At 36.8% G+C, this 15441-nt stretch overlaps 1 protein-coding gene across 1 annotated transcript in view; it reads left to right on the top strand.

Annotated features, from left to right (window-relative positions):
- The window catches only part of LOC309415061 (ras GTPase-activating protein 1-like), a gene marked incomplete at both ends in the record, with an annotated part of 144954 nt that overhangs the window by 72563 nt on the left and 56950 nt on the right, over positions 1-15441 (top strand). Inside the window, 4 exons of the mRNA XM_082012453.1 lie at positions 6519-6597; positions 8958-9078; positions 11043-11199; positions 13540-13627. Of these exons, the coding sequence (XP_081868579.1) occupies positions 6519-6597; positions 8958-9078; positions 11043-11199; positions 13540-13627 (445 nt within the window). The remainder of the gene's footprint in view (positions 1-6518; positions 6598-8957; positions 9079-11042; positions 11200-13539; positions 13628-15441) is intronic.

The following is a 15441-nucleotide window of genomic DNA, read 5'->3' as shown; positions in this document are numbered from 1 at the left end:
TCTCTTTGTTTGCAGAGTATTGATTACAGTTATAGTCACATAAATTTTAGACCAGGATTTTTCCATACAAAAGTAAGAGCCTAAAGAATAGTAAGGAAACCAACTCAAAAGTTGTCTGTTGTTTTATTTCCCAGGTAATTTGAATATCCAGACATGGGACTGGAAGGCTTGCAACCTATATAAGCAATGCTATGTCTCTGACTATATTCCAAAAGCAAGCCAAAATTATTCTGGGTGATCATGAGGAAAAATTCCTAGGTACATCTCAGGAATCTAGTGTTCTGTGATGCATAGGAAGACTACTTTTTTCCACTGACCTTTTCCCTTTGCATGTTTTCCTACCATTCTGTATATAATTGCTCAAAACTTCTGTTAATGAGTATAACAGACTGTATTTACACTCTCTCATATGGAGGTTTGCTTTCATTATTTCTTATTCTTATATTATCTCTACAAAACAGACAATCTGTGGTCTTTTAGTTGTCTATTTGAAGGTCCTAATATATAGGAAATGTTAAATACATATTGAGTGAATTATTTTGACTATATAACGCAATAGTATTTTCCCATGGACTTCAGTAAAGCATGTAACTTTTGTGATCTTTATCCTATCCATGGAATAAAGAGACAGGTGACTACTGGAGTAATATCTACTTTTTCATGTAAAAATTGGCAAAGTCCATTGGGGGGGACACAACAGGGACGATTTTACTGACTGTGTATCATGAAATCTCAAACAGAAAATATATGCTTACTAGCCTGTGGCCACACCATCCTGAACATGCTCTATTTCATCTCATCCTAGAAGCTAAGCAGCATTGGGCCCAGTTAGTACTTGGATGGGAGACTGCTTGGGAATACTGAGTCCGGGCTTCTAGCAAAGGGCCATGAAGATGATGAAGGGATTAGAGTATCTGTCATGAGGAGGACAAGTGGACAGAGCTGGGACTGTTCAGCTTTGAGAAGAGAAGGCTGGGGGGATGGGAACCTTATCACTGTGTATAAATACCTGATGGGAGGGAGCAAAGAGGAGAGAAACAGACTCTCTTTAATGGTGGCCAGTGACAGAAAAAGAGGCAGTGGGCACAAACTGAAATACAGAAAATTCCATCTGCACACAAACCACTTTTTTTCTTTTTTTTTCTTCTTTTTTTCCTTCCTATTGTGAGGGTGATCAAACACTAGAAGAGGGTGTCCCAGGTGCAGAATCTTGTCCCTCAGGAGAGTCAACAGCACTTCCCAGTTTGGTATCATCAGCAAACTTGCTAATGGTACATTCAACTCCTGCATCCAGATCATTGATAAAAATATTGAACAGGCTCTAGAATTCAACCCTGAGGAACCCCGCTTGTGACCAGTTGCCAGCCAGCTGTAGCCCCATTTGCTACAACCCTTTGAGCTTTGCCCTTCAGCCAGTTCTTCACCCAGCACACCGTGAACCTGCTCACAGTTGGACAACTTGTCCAGAAGGATACTGTGAGGGACAGTATCAAAAGCCTTACTAAAACCCAGAAAAACTACATCCACCACCTTCCCTTCATCCACCAGGTGGGTGACCTTATCATAGGATATCAGATTAGTTAAACATGACTTTCCCTGTTGTGAACCCATGTTGACTGTGCCTGATGATTGCATTGTTCTTTAAATGCCTTTCAATAGCACCCAGTATGATCTTCTCCAGGAGATAAATTATTAGTCATTATTATTAAAGTCTGTGGCAAAAAAAGCATTGAATGCATCTGCTTTTTTTTCATCCCTATTTGTCAGGTGACCATTTTCATCAAGTATCAGTTCAATGTTATCCTTCAACTTCCTCTTGCTGTTAACATACTTAAAAAAGCCCTTCTTGTTGTCTGACACAACACTGGCTAGTTTCAACTCCAGTTGAGCTTTGGCCTTTTGTGTCTTCTCCCTGCATATGCGAACTATGGCTCTGCAATCTTCCTGCGAAGCCTGACCTCACTTCCAGAGATCATACCATTTCTTTTTCCTCCTGAGTTCCAAGAGGGGTTCCCTGTTCAGCCAAGCTGGTCTTCTGCCCTGCTTGCTTGACTTGTGGCACAGTGGGATTGCCTGCTCCTGTGCTTTTAAAAGGTGGTTCTTAAAAACTGACCAACTCTCATGGACGCCTAATCGCTCAAAAGCAGTTTCCCAGGGGACACTGCTAACTAGCTCCCTGGGTAGCTTAAAGTTTGCTCTCTTGAAACCCAGGGTAGCAACTCTGCTGACCTTTTTTCTCATTACACTGAAATTTTTAGACTCAACCATTTTGTGATCACTGTGGCCAAGACAGCCACCTACAATCACATCTCCCATGAGTCCTTCTCTATTCACAAATAGCAAGTCTAGGAGGGTATCTTTCCTAGTTGGCTCACTGAGTACTTGTGACAAGAAGTTATCTTCCACAAACTTCAGGAATTTCCCAGACTTGCTTGTCACAGCAGTATGGTATTCCCAGTTGATGCCTGGGAAGTTGAAATCTCCCATAAGGACAAGGACTACCGATCCAGAGATTTCTCCTAATTGCCTATAGAATTAACTCATCAGTGCTAACATCCTGATTGGGCGATTGACAGTAGACACCCACTATGACATCTGGTTTTTTTTCCATCCCCTTAATCCTTACTTAGAGGCTCTCAACCACATCATCCCTAACTGTAAGGGCTGTACAGTCTAACCTCTCCCTTACATGTAGTGCAACTCCTCCATCTTGCCTGCCCTGCCTATCCCTCCTGAACAGCCCGTAGCCCTCCATCCCAGCACTCCTGTCGTGGGACTCTTTCCACCAAGTCTCACTAATACCAATGACATCATAGCTCTGGGAACTGACCAATGCTTCCAGTTCATTCTGTTTGTTTCTCATACTGTATATGTTGGTGTACAGGCATTTCAGATGTGCTCCTAAGCCCTTTGTGCTCCCAAGCCCTTTGTGCTCCCAGGAGCAGCATAAATGTTGCCATTAGCATTGTCATCCTCAGGCAGTGCCATGCCAACCCTTGGTTTACTTTCAGCTCTCCTGTTGTTATCCCCTTCCCCCATCAATTCTAGTTTAAAGCCCTCTCAATCAGTCCTGCCAGTTTATGAGCAAAGAAGTATTTCCCCCATCGGGACAGGTGGATTCTGTCAGGCCCCAGCATACCTTGTGTCTCAAAGATTTTTCCATGGTTATAAAAACCAAAGTTCTGGTGGAGGCACCAGTCCTGGAGCCAGGTATTGATGTCTTGGGCACACCTGTTTCTTCTGAGGTCTCCCCCCATTACTGGGAGGATTGAGGAAAACGCTACCTGTGCTTGTTTTGGAATACAGGCAGAGATGTAATATTGCTTATATAGGTTGTGGAACTTCCAGTCCCATGTCTGGATATACAAACTACCTGGGAAATAAAACAATATTCAAATATAAAATAGCATTTATTAATGCTTCACTTCTGATTTTAGAAAGTGTGGTAGGATAGGCATACCGATCCTACCACGTCTCTCATGCCCCTTTCTCCTCTCCATCTGTTTTCTTTTGGAAATCTAACCTTCCTAAGAGAGAGAGTTTTCCAAAAACTTGTAAAATTTAGGAGGGCAGCAGCATCACAGGGTGGTGTATCTGGTGATTCCATGTCAAAGTAGAAGATAAGAAACATTGACCCAACAGTTATACATTAAACAGGCTTTCAAGTTATCTTTTATTTGAGAGATGAGACAATGTGAGACTTGAAGAAGATTGAAGTTGTTGGAAGCCTTATTTGTTTTAACTGATAGATTAACTGTATTTTGATAGGCTGAACAATATGGGCTTAACAGGTTAATTCTTTTTCTTTATAATTTAATGATGTATAGAGTAGTGTTCTGCTTTCTGGATTTTTCACTATTTGAAATGTCAGCAGTTGGAATAACTCTTACTTCACCCATTAAGTATTAAAAGAATGATACTGCTCATGCTTGATGAGATACTTTTAAAATTATCCAGGTAGCTAGGATCTGGGCAGTCTAATAAGCCCTATGCTAAACATTTTACAATTACTAAGGTAACTGTAATGTGTTGAGATTCATCTTTATTTGTCTATATCAAACCAAGTTTAACCATTCACTTTTTTTAATTCATACTTATTTATACCTTCCTTGATGTATTTTGTGTAAGTAGGATTTTGTTGCTGTCAGATGCTGAAGAGAGTTATAAAACCCTTTTTTCCTGTCCCTTAGTTTCTTTTTGTGGTCAGTCTAATTTCATGCTTTACATTTTACATGTTAGATAACCTCGATCACTTGCAAATTTATTCTCGAGTGTATTTGAAGATATGTGGTATCTTTCCGTTTGCAACGTTTGGCTTGTTCAGTCATTTGGGCTGCTTTAGTGGTAAGACAATATACAAGGACCATCTGAGCTGAGTTTGTGTGGGGGAGAAGAGGGCTAAAGAAAAAAAAAAGACCCTTAATCACTCCATCAAGGCATACAGTCCTAGTCTATGCAGTATTCTAACTCCAAAATGAGTTTTCAAATGCAACTCAGTTTATTCTTCAGCTCATTTTACAACAGTGGAAGAAATCAGGCAATTGCCTCTTGAGGGATCACTCCTGTTTTTTTTAACCAAGGAAGGAGAGGAGACATTGATAGTCAAGGTATTCTTGATTTGATGAATGAGGGACAAATTATATAAAGCTGCCTTATTATTGATTGTCCTCATAACAAGATGTTGGTAATAGCTGTTCAACATGCAAAATATGAGTGATTATTTTATGCAGCGTGGTAAAGCTTAAATTTTTGTAGAGAAAATGGCATATGCATGTTGCATATCAATAAAAATAGAAATTTATTTTATTTTTAATAATACTGAGAAATTCAATTCACTTTACAAACCTGAAAAATAAATATGTTTGTGGGAAGATTCATTGACTTAACAAGCATACACTAGTTCATAGCTTTAGAAGAATGAGATAGAGAAAAAGCAAAGGAAGATGTCTTTCTATTGTTTTATTTACATGTTTTTATGATAATTTTTATTATATCCTATATCCCTTGTCTAAAGGAAGGACAAAATTTTATCCAATTGTAATAGGCCAAAGATTTATCACATGTGCCTTATTGATTACATTTGCACACACAGCTAACAGTATTTACATAGTATTTACATAGTATTTACATAGATAACAGTAAGTGAGAAAACACATAAAGTATAGTTTTGTTATCCACTTAATTACTTAGTTCTTTATTTTCAGGTTGATATTTTGTATATGAATGATTCATCTGTGTTGACATTAACATTACTTCTCTTTATTATAATGTAACTTTCAATAACTGCAAAAAAAAGAGCAAGTCAAAGATACGTTGAATTTTAGCTTGTGTCTGTCACTTCTCTCTTGTTCCTTCAAAATACAATTAAACCCGATTCTGGTAATTAGAATGCAAGCTTCCCTGTAGAGGAGTGTTACTGACTGGGTAGTTAAATTAACATGATAGCTCAGTGATTTTGAAGTATAATCTGCATAATCCATGTTATAAAACTTTTTTATTTCCCACTCCTGTCTTCCTAGAAAGAAATTGCTTTGCACAGTTTGAAGTATCTCCCACTCCCTTTCCCTAGTTACTCTAGGACTTTGAAAGTTATTACCAATAAAATAGCAATTTTCAGCCTGGTTGGAGAGCTGGGAAATGCACACGTGTTACTTGAATGTGGAAAAGGTAGCGTACTCATTTGGCATTGTGGTGGGTTGACCTTGGCTGGCCACCAGGTGCCCACCTAGACCCTTTATCACTCCCCCTCCTCAGTGGGACAGGGGGAAAAAATAAGATGAAAAACTTGTGGGTTGAGATAAAGGCAGTTTAATAAAGAAAAGCAAAGGCTGCATGTGGAATCAAAGGAAAGCAAAAAGATTCATTCTCTGCTTCCCATCAGCAAGCGATGTCCAGCCACTTCCTGGGAAGTAGGGCCTCAGTATATGTAGCAGTTGGAGGACAAACACCTTAATAACAAATGCCCCTCTCCCCTCCTCCTTTCTCTTAGCTTTTATTGCTGAGCATGACATCATATGGTATGGAATATCCCTTTGGTCAGTTTGGGTCAGCTGTCCTTGCGATGTCCCCTCCCAACCTCTTGCTCATCTCCAGCCTGCTGGCCTTTAAGGGTTGGAGAGACAGTCTTGATGCTGTGCAAGCACTGCTCAGCAGTAGCCAAAACTGGTTTGTTATCAACACATTCTAGCTACAAATACAGAGCACAGCACTATGAGGGCTGCTATGGGGAAAGTTACCTCCATCCCAGCCAGACCCGATACAGGCATTTTCAACAACCGATTGAACAAGTTCTGTGGAGTTTAGAATTAATACATTATGAGTATAGTTCTGTGAATTTTCTTGATTTCAATGTATTATTAAAGTGTCATTGCTGCAAATGAGATTATGATGTTTAACATTTGGGTTTTATTATAAATTTGTGAGGAAATGTTGCATGATTGCATGGAAAAGCAAATTCTCGTACAGCGGAAAAACTAACTGCTTTAACGTTTTAAATCTTATTTTTCTTATTTGAACAGTATTGCTGAGATCATTGAACATTATAGAAAAGAACAGATTGTTGAAGGATATTACCTTAAAGATCCTGTTCCAATGCAGGTAAAACTTAATCTCTGGGCACATGTTATTGAAGATGTTTACTTAATCCTCAAATATTTATAATATAGGAACTGAATTACAGCAGAGGTATCCATGATAGTTAAACAGCATCATCCCCTCCTGAATTTTTGTTTTGAGCTTGTGTGTTTCTTTCATTTTATCCTCATATGTGTTCACTTATCTAAGGTTGGCTTGTAGTAAACAGAAGATATGGTAAGCTTTGTCTGTGCTCTGGGGTGTAAATGCTCCATCTTGTGCCCCCAGCTCTGGTCCCTGATTGAACCAATGCTGTGCCTTAATACCATGTTGGGGTGTGTGTGGGGGAACTAGGCTGCCCTCCATTCTTCTGTGTCTGGCATCTTTCTTCCCCCATAGAAAACCTATATGCACAGAAAAGCTTCAGAGATGATCAGGGGACTGGGATTACAGGGCATATTCTGGAACATTGTTGCCCTGTAGCATAAATTCATCCTAAGAGACCACCAATAAACCAACCACATTGTCTAGTTTTTCATCAAGTTATAGCTAGTTCTATAGTGTATTTGTATACTTTGTTCCCTATCTATTCTCAAACTTTCCTGTTTTGATAGTTAGAAATTTGGTTTTAATTTCCAACCTAAATAGTTACCCATTTGTTAGATCTATTTTATTAATGCAAGGGCATTTCTTGTATTCTCCCTTAGCCAGCTCACTAAGCTGTTTGTTTGTATTGTTCATAACATTGCCCTACTACCACCAATTCCCATGTGAGTTTGTGTTTTTTGAATGTAATGGATCAGAACAGTTCAGAATACCATGTCATTAGTAATTCCTTTTTTCTGTGAGAGTACTTACCAGATATATCCTAGAATATTATCTGTGTCGTTTTTGTTATCACATTATATTGTTTTCTATCAGTAAGTATCAACAAGTGCAAATTTTATGTTGTATTACTAGACTTATGCCTTATTATTCTGATAGTTCCTTTATTGCTGATTGGCTTTGTCATCAATGCTTCCCAGTTGTCTGCTACTATTAACTCACGCTCTGTAACGTGGTTGAGACAAATGCGAGGGAATTTGAATTCCAAGACTGATCCTTGAAAAGCTTCACCTAATAACTTTCCTTGTTCTCCATAATTCTTTTTGGATCATGGCAATCATCTTCGCTTTGGCACTTTGTATCAATAACTTTCTCTGCATTGACTAATTTTCCATGTGAGACTGCATCAAATTATTTTAAGTTATTCAGATATATTTTTGTGTTTCCTTTGTTTAAAAAAAAAGTTATTGGTGGTGTAATTACATTTGGTTGTGTGTTCTCCCACATACTGTCATGCTCTGGTTTTGAAGAAAAGTTTCAGAAGTCTTGCATACTATTTGGTTCAATCTGATAGACTGTTTCTAATTTGAAATTTCCTTTAAAACATTTTTCACTAGATCTGTTGTTTTGTACGTTGTTTCTTTCATAGCTATGTTATGGAGATTATCTTGAGTTAGTAAAAATTTGGGTATTGCTTCCATTGTGAGTCCTGTAATTCCTATTACTGAAATGTTTTTCATCTTGCCTTGTCATGTTGTTCAAAGCCATAATTCTTATAGATATATGAGAAGGAAGGGAGAAAAGTAGAGTATTTTAGTATGGAGCTAGTGCATATATCACTTCATCTCAATACTGTTCTCACTGCTTGACAGTCTTGCTTTTCATATTTTCTTACGGCTAAAGAACTTTTGATGATCAGCTGACTCAGTAAGGTCAAACTTGGCTTGGCTTTTGGCCATTCTACCTTGGTATTTACATTTCCAGATCTTAGTTTTCTATGTGAATTTATCCTTTTTCTATTTCCTGTTTCTGCTTTCTCCCATTGTTTTTTGTTAGAATGATACTCATTTAGGACATGACTGCTAATAAGATTAGTGAGGGACTGTGCAACTTTGTGTGTTAATAATTCAATTTTAATTGTGATCTGCACCATGATTGATTCAGAGTTTATCCTTAATTATTCAGTCCCAAAAGCCTTGGTAGAAGACAGTTAGAAGCAAATAACCTTTAGAGACTTGTGTAAATTTTGCATAAATCACTGTGAAAGATGCTGCTTTCTATTTAGTGTTAAAAAGATGTTACTTTGTGAAAGTTGGTCTGCATTTAAACCTTATTTTTCTTCTCATATTATAATTCTGGCCTAATCATTCCACAAGAAATAGTTATATTTCTGTCAAAGGTATTGTATTAAATTATATTAGTTTGTTAAGACACACGAGAGAATAATAATAAAGAATTGGTAGCATTCAGTAAAATTTCAGTTGCAGCTTCGTAGTGTGCAATTGTTTCTCGATGATTTCTGAGCTTAAAAAAATGTTGATTTCTTCCTTGTTTACCAGCATCAAGAACAAGTGCTTAATGATACAGTGGATGGAAAAGAAATCTACAATACAATTCGTCGTAAAACAAAGGATGCTTTTTATAAAAATATTGTAAAAAAGGGATATCTTCTGAAAAAAAGTGAGTTCTGTTTGCTTCTATGAAATGTTTTTTTCTAAAAAATGCAGATATGGATGCATATTTTGTGCAGTACTGGTACTAGTGGAGGCAAAATTGAAGTGGCAAAAGGTGGTAGAAAGCCTGTAAAGGGTATGAAAGGTTCTTTTTCCTTAAGAAGTAAATAAATAGAAAGACATAATACATAAAACGACATGCAATATAAAGATGTTGATCGGCAGTTCTTGCTGAAAAAATCAGACAACAGCACAAAAACCAACTGCTTTTTATCAAAGGTAACAATCAGACTTATTAAATTAAGTATGTTTTCATAAAATATATTCATATTTAATACACAGTTTGTTTAAATTTAAGCTGATCACATGGGTTAGAGAGCGCTAGATTAATGTAAGTCAGTACATTCATTGGAGACCAGAGCTGGTTTAATTTTGTTATTCCAAGTTAGGTAATATGTTTAATTTAAAATGTATATTCTGGTGTACAAGATACATGGAGACTTTTTTAAGGCTCTAATACTGACACAGTCAACATAGCATAGAATAATTGGATTAAAAGCTGCCTGACTTATCTCAATATATCCCTGAAGAATTACCATTGTGCAAGATTTCTGAAGTTCGAGGAAGCTAGTCCCTTTCCAAGTATCATGACTTTAGTTTTTCTGTTTCCACTAAAGTTGATTTAAAAAAAAAAAAAAGAGTAATAACGTTTCTGCATATGACCAAGACAGTAGCTAAAACATTAAGTACCAGATAGTGATCTGGGTAGCAAGCAAAAGTGAGAACGAAGGTAAGTATTTAAATATAGCCAAATTTAAAAGATGCGTTCAAAGGAAACAAAAAACAGATCCTCTGAATAAAGAAAGGAAAGCATCTCTCCTCTTGAGAGTGTTAGAGTTAATTCTGAGAGAAGGTGTTAGAGGGATGTGGTAGGGTGAGGAATCAGCTGAGAATGAACAAAGTGAAAATCTTTACCGAAAAGCGATAATGAGATACTTTAAATGTGCAAGCAGGAGTACTGAGTAGGCGTGGAGAGATGCACATACCCGCATACAGAACAGAAATTTAATAAAAACACTCTTCCATCTAGTAGAGTATAATAACTGGATGTTAAAGTTAGTTTTCCAAAACAGTGAGTACTAGTGCTTGTTTTTGAAGGGATGTGGTGGATCTGTGATGAGCAAATTGAAAATTAAGGCTGAATGTTTTTCTAAAAGATACTGTGGGTTTATGTATGAACTAGTTGCAGAAAGTTCCTTATCAGTTGTAATTCAGAGGACATTAAACAAGGAGTGATTTATTTTTGGTTTAGTCAGTGGCTAAATCCACATTTTACTGATACATCTACTGTGTCTTCCAACAACCTTGACATTTAAATCTGTGGTTATTAAATTTTTTAAATGTGTTTTTCTGAAACATGTGGAACTGGTCAAATTTTTGGATATAGATATGTTTGGGGCATGGTTCTGATCCAAGTTTCTATATATTGCCCTTTCTGTTCTTCATTCGTTCTGTTTTAAGATACTGTGATGCAATCTGTTATGCTGATCAGTTGATTAGAGTTTAGGAATAACTTTTTCATGTCAAGAGAAACTGATTTCTTCATTAAAATAGCCATAATAAATTGGATCACTTACAGCATCACACATTATTTGCAAACTGTATAGACAGAGTCTTCCCACTGATATGAATGGAGATCATATGCACTTGCTTAATCCTATTGAGATTAATGAAAATGCTTAGAGAACTATCTAAAATTGTACTTGAATCTGTGAAGAGGGTCTAGTTTTAGCTACATGCTGCAAAAAATTGAGTATTTATACTGATGTTATTGCTTAAGCATGATTATCTGTACATTGTTCTTCTGTTTGTATTTTGACAAAAACCTTACTGCCCTCTTCTTTCTTCATTTACAAAATTTACATTTTCTTTTAAAACAATATTGTAACTTCTTACTTGCTTTCCTTACAGGTAAAGGAAAGAGATGGAAAAACTTGTACTTTATATTGGAGGGAAATGATGCCCAGCTTATTTATTTTGAAAGCGAAAAACGAGCCACAAAACCTAAAGGATTAATAGACCTTAGTGTGTGTTCAGTCTATGGAGTACATGACAGTTTATTTGGCAGGTAGGGCACTGGCTTTTAATTCTTGTACATGCAGCAGGACAGTTAGCTACTAGTTTGAGGCATATACAAGATAGGGACAATACGTCACTAATGAACAAGTAGGCCTGGCGCAATAAACTTGCTTTTTGACACCTGAGTCCTGGTAACATTTCACATGGGGTTTTTTTAGCTTTTGCTGATTGTGAAATGAAAGCGTTGTGACTCTTGGTTCATATTGCATTTTATTCCATAGTTGATGTAGATTGCAAGAGCATATGTAGACAGATTTAACTGATTAATGATAACTTGTTAAGCTATGGCAACTTGATTGCTAGAAACTATTCATAAACCACTTCTAGTAAAAAAATTTTAGAACTTAGTCTTAAGATTTTCTCATGTAATATGATGCAATAATGATTTGGCCTTTTGCATTGTCATTTTTCAATATTGTGTATTAATTGTTCCACATTTGATATTGCAGGCATTAAAAAGATTACGAAGCAACTGTATTGAGGGTTTTAATCCTATTGAACCAAGAATTGATAAGATCAAGAATTTTGTCAGTTCTAGAAGATCTGCATTCTTTTGTTGATAGGTATTAGAAAGCTAAATTAGTTAGATAACTTATCAGTGCTTTTCTATTTCAGAATCAGTAAGAATCAGATTAGACCAACATTAGAGCAGTAAGTTAGTTCATATAAGCAAACATTTTATAAATTATTTTTGCAAGATAATTAGATTCAGAGATCATTTTTACAGTTTCATTTACTGTACTAATTTTGATTTTTCAAAATATTTCAACTGCGAGCGATGTGATTATAATCAAAAAAGTTGAGAATCAAAACACTTTCTCATATCATTGGTAACTAAGATGAAAGAGGTCACATCTTTGTTTTCATTGTTAATTACAAAAAATGTGCAGTCCTGTGTGATATAGAAGATGATGATGATGCATTTACTCCTATAAATGTTGTTATTTTTTCATAACAGATAGAAAAATGCATTAAACAGAAGCTCTGGTTATTCCATGCATCTTAATATTTATTAAAAGTATTTAATCAACTTTAAGTCTTTTCACAGAGATAATGTGAAGATAGATGTTTAAAATTAGTGGCATTTCTTAAGCTGCAAAGATCTGGTGTTCTTGCACCATCTGATGTTCATACACTTCTCAATAGTTTTGAAAAATCTACACAACTATTGCAATGAGGAGCCATAGATATGAGAGTACCATTTAAAAAAAAACAAACCTGAAATCTTCCTCATGTAAGTTGGCAATTATGCAGGAAGCTTTGGTGTAGACTCTAAACAAGGGATATTTTGGTTAATGGTGACTGTTAAGCAGCTTCTAAGAACACTGTAATGTGGGTTAAGATGTAGTTGGATAATAAGTAACGCTAAAAGCGTGGGTAGGAGATGCATGGTTGCACTTGCTTGGGAAAGCTGTTGGTGAAGAACTGTAGCTGAGACAAAATTCCTCTTATATTTTAAGTAGGTGGTAAAAACTACCTTTCCCCTTTTGTCAGAAGTACAGTGAGGGCTGTAGCTTTGCATGTCTTTGGTGACAATGATTTAAGTAGCCCCTGGCTATTTCTTGCCCCCCTCCCCAGTCCTCTTGTGGGTATGGCCACAAAATGCCATGCCAGTATTTCCCTAAGCAATGGATGGAGGGAAGGGAAGACTGAAACATCATTTTGCAAGTGCAGTAAGATCCTTCATGTAACCCTGTGTTTGGGAGAGCTAAATTCCCTTGAACGTAACGTGGATGGCCATGAATCAAGTGTGCACTTTAGCTTGTAATGTAACAGTACAAAATATTTTTGATACTCCTTGACAAATGAGTGTAGATACATAAAATGGTGAAGATGTTATAATTGCATTCAAAGCTTTAGAAGTTTATATCACACATATTCAATGATTAGTATGCGATCCTATACACGTTTTCTTGGTCGTGAGAGCTGTGGAACACGTTCACATAAGGATTTCCTTATGTTAATATAGTTTCCTGAACCCCTAAAACAACAAATCCATAATGCATGATTAATTGGTTGGGAACTAATGCTGAACCTGTGCATAATTTAAAATGTTTGTGGGGAATAGTCCTCATTAACAAGTCTTTTATGTTATCAGGTGTGTTTTGCCTCAACTGTAAGTCAGTGTACATGCATATTCAATACAAACTGTTCCAAGTTTCTTAAATATTCTGAAACAAACTAGTTGAACTGCAGTGCAATTTTCTTGAAATTACATAATTCATTCAAACCAAAATGCCCTTTTGAAGCATGTAGAAACTTTTCTTGTTGGAGTTTTTCTTGTTTCCAAGTGTGATGATACTGCATTTTTGTTTTGTTTGTTTTTAAGGCCAAACTGTTTTCAGATAGTAGTTCAGCACTTCAGTGAAGAGCATTACATCTTTTACTTTGCAGGAGAAACTCCAGAACAAGCACAGGTGAGAGCTTTTGATGGTAAATATAATTTTTAAAGTAATTTTTTGTTTTGTAGTGTTTAATGATATTATCCTTCTCTAATAGAAAGCAAGCATACCACAGATGATGGCTATGTCTACAATAGCAACTACTACCATGCAATAGTAGCAGATCTATAAGGGAAATAGTTGGTGCTGAGAATCAAGCACCTAGATTACCTGTGCTTTAGGGATTTTACTTTGGACAAGTTCTAGTCTGGTCTCATGGACTTGAACTTCCATTAGTTATTTCTGGAGAATAACTTTTGGAGTAGTTCATTCCAAAAAAAAAAAAATGTTTGCTCTCCAACACTCTTCCATGTAATGAACCAGAGCATGGTAAGTGGGAGTTTTGCTTCAAGAGCACATTCCTGATATGACCTAAAATGCTAATGCAGGTATGCCCACCACTCAAAATCTATTGAGCCTTTTACAGTTATTTGTCCTGTCCATAAATTGGTCATTGTTTATAGTCTTAGGCCCTGATCTTGCATGAAAAATAAGGGGTTTTTTTTGTTTGTTTTACATTGGTGTCATTAGTTATTATCAGTTAATGTTTGCTGACTAAGAATTGTAGGAATGGAGTCTAATTCTCTAAAAGTCACTCGCCAACAGGAGAGCATGTGGAAGATGTGACAATGTTCTTATTCATGAAGTTGTTTTGGTATTCCAGAGCTATGAAATATACCTGTTGCGTCAGAAGTTAAGCTAAGCCTTTGATTTTATTTAAGAATGTGTAGTAGGCAGAATATCCTGTCCTGTTTTCTGAATATTTGGTATAATCTGCTTTTGGTTTAGATTTGCTTAACATTTAAGCTGTTCACTGCATTTATACAGGATACTGGGTTTTCTTTTATAAAACGATTCTGGTTCAGGCAAATCAGATATTTTACTGATACTTCTGTTCTCAGTTACAGCTGACTGTACCTTGTAACATTTCAAAGAATAGTTTTGTTGGTATACTAAGCAAAACTTGATGGATTTCATATAATGTGGTAAATATCAAAGGAGCTGTCTAATGAATTGCATGTTGTCTGAGGATTGTACAAACCACTAAGTGAATGTAATGTAGAGTGTAGCCTCATATGCCAGTGTCATTGTGCATACTATGGTGCAGTGTTCAGACTTGCTGCTGTAAACTTTGGCATTGAAGAGGATAGGTTTTTCTGTTAGGAGGGGGAATAAAGATGACTTTGTATCTAGGAAAAAATTAAAATAATTTAGAGTATTTAGTAGGTTCTGTGGTTCTTTATTTGCTTTTCTTTATTCAAATATCCACTGATGTAGCCAAATATTCAAATATTTGACTACATCAGTGGACAAGGGAAGAGCTATGGATGTCGTCTATCTGGACTGCTATAAGGCTTTTGACATGGCCCCCCACAACATCCTTCTCTCTAAATTGGAGATATGGATTTGATGGGTGGACTGTTCGGTGGATGAGGAATTGGTTGGATGGTCAAATCCAGAGGGTAGTGGTCAACGGCTCAGTGTCCAGATGGAGATTGGTGACGAGTGGTGTCCCTCAGGGGTCAGTATTGGGACCAGTACTGTTTAATATCTTTAATATCAATGACATAGACAGTGGGATCGAGTGCACCCTCAGCAAGTTTGCAGGCAATACCAAGCTGAGTGGTGCGATTGACACACCTGAGGGATGGAATGCCATCCAGAGGGACCTGGACAAGCTCAAGGAATGGGCCTGTGTGAACCTCATGAGGTTTAAGAAGGCCAAGTACAGGGTCCTGCACCTGGGTCAGGGCACCCCCTGGTATCAATACAGGCTGGGGGATGAAGGG

Source organism: Phaethon aethereus (genome assembly GCF_964289735.1).
Source record: "Phaethon aethereus genome assembly, chromosome: W".
Lineage (NCBI taxonomy): Eukaryota > Metazoa > Chordata > Aves > Phaethontiformes > Phaethontidae > Phaethon > Phaethon aethereus.
The sequence above is the reverse complement of the archived record's forward strand: the minus strand, read 5'-3'. Positions and strand labels throughout refer to the sequence as shown.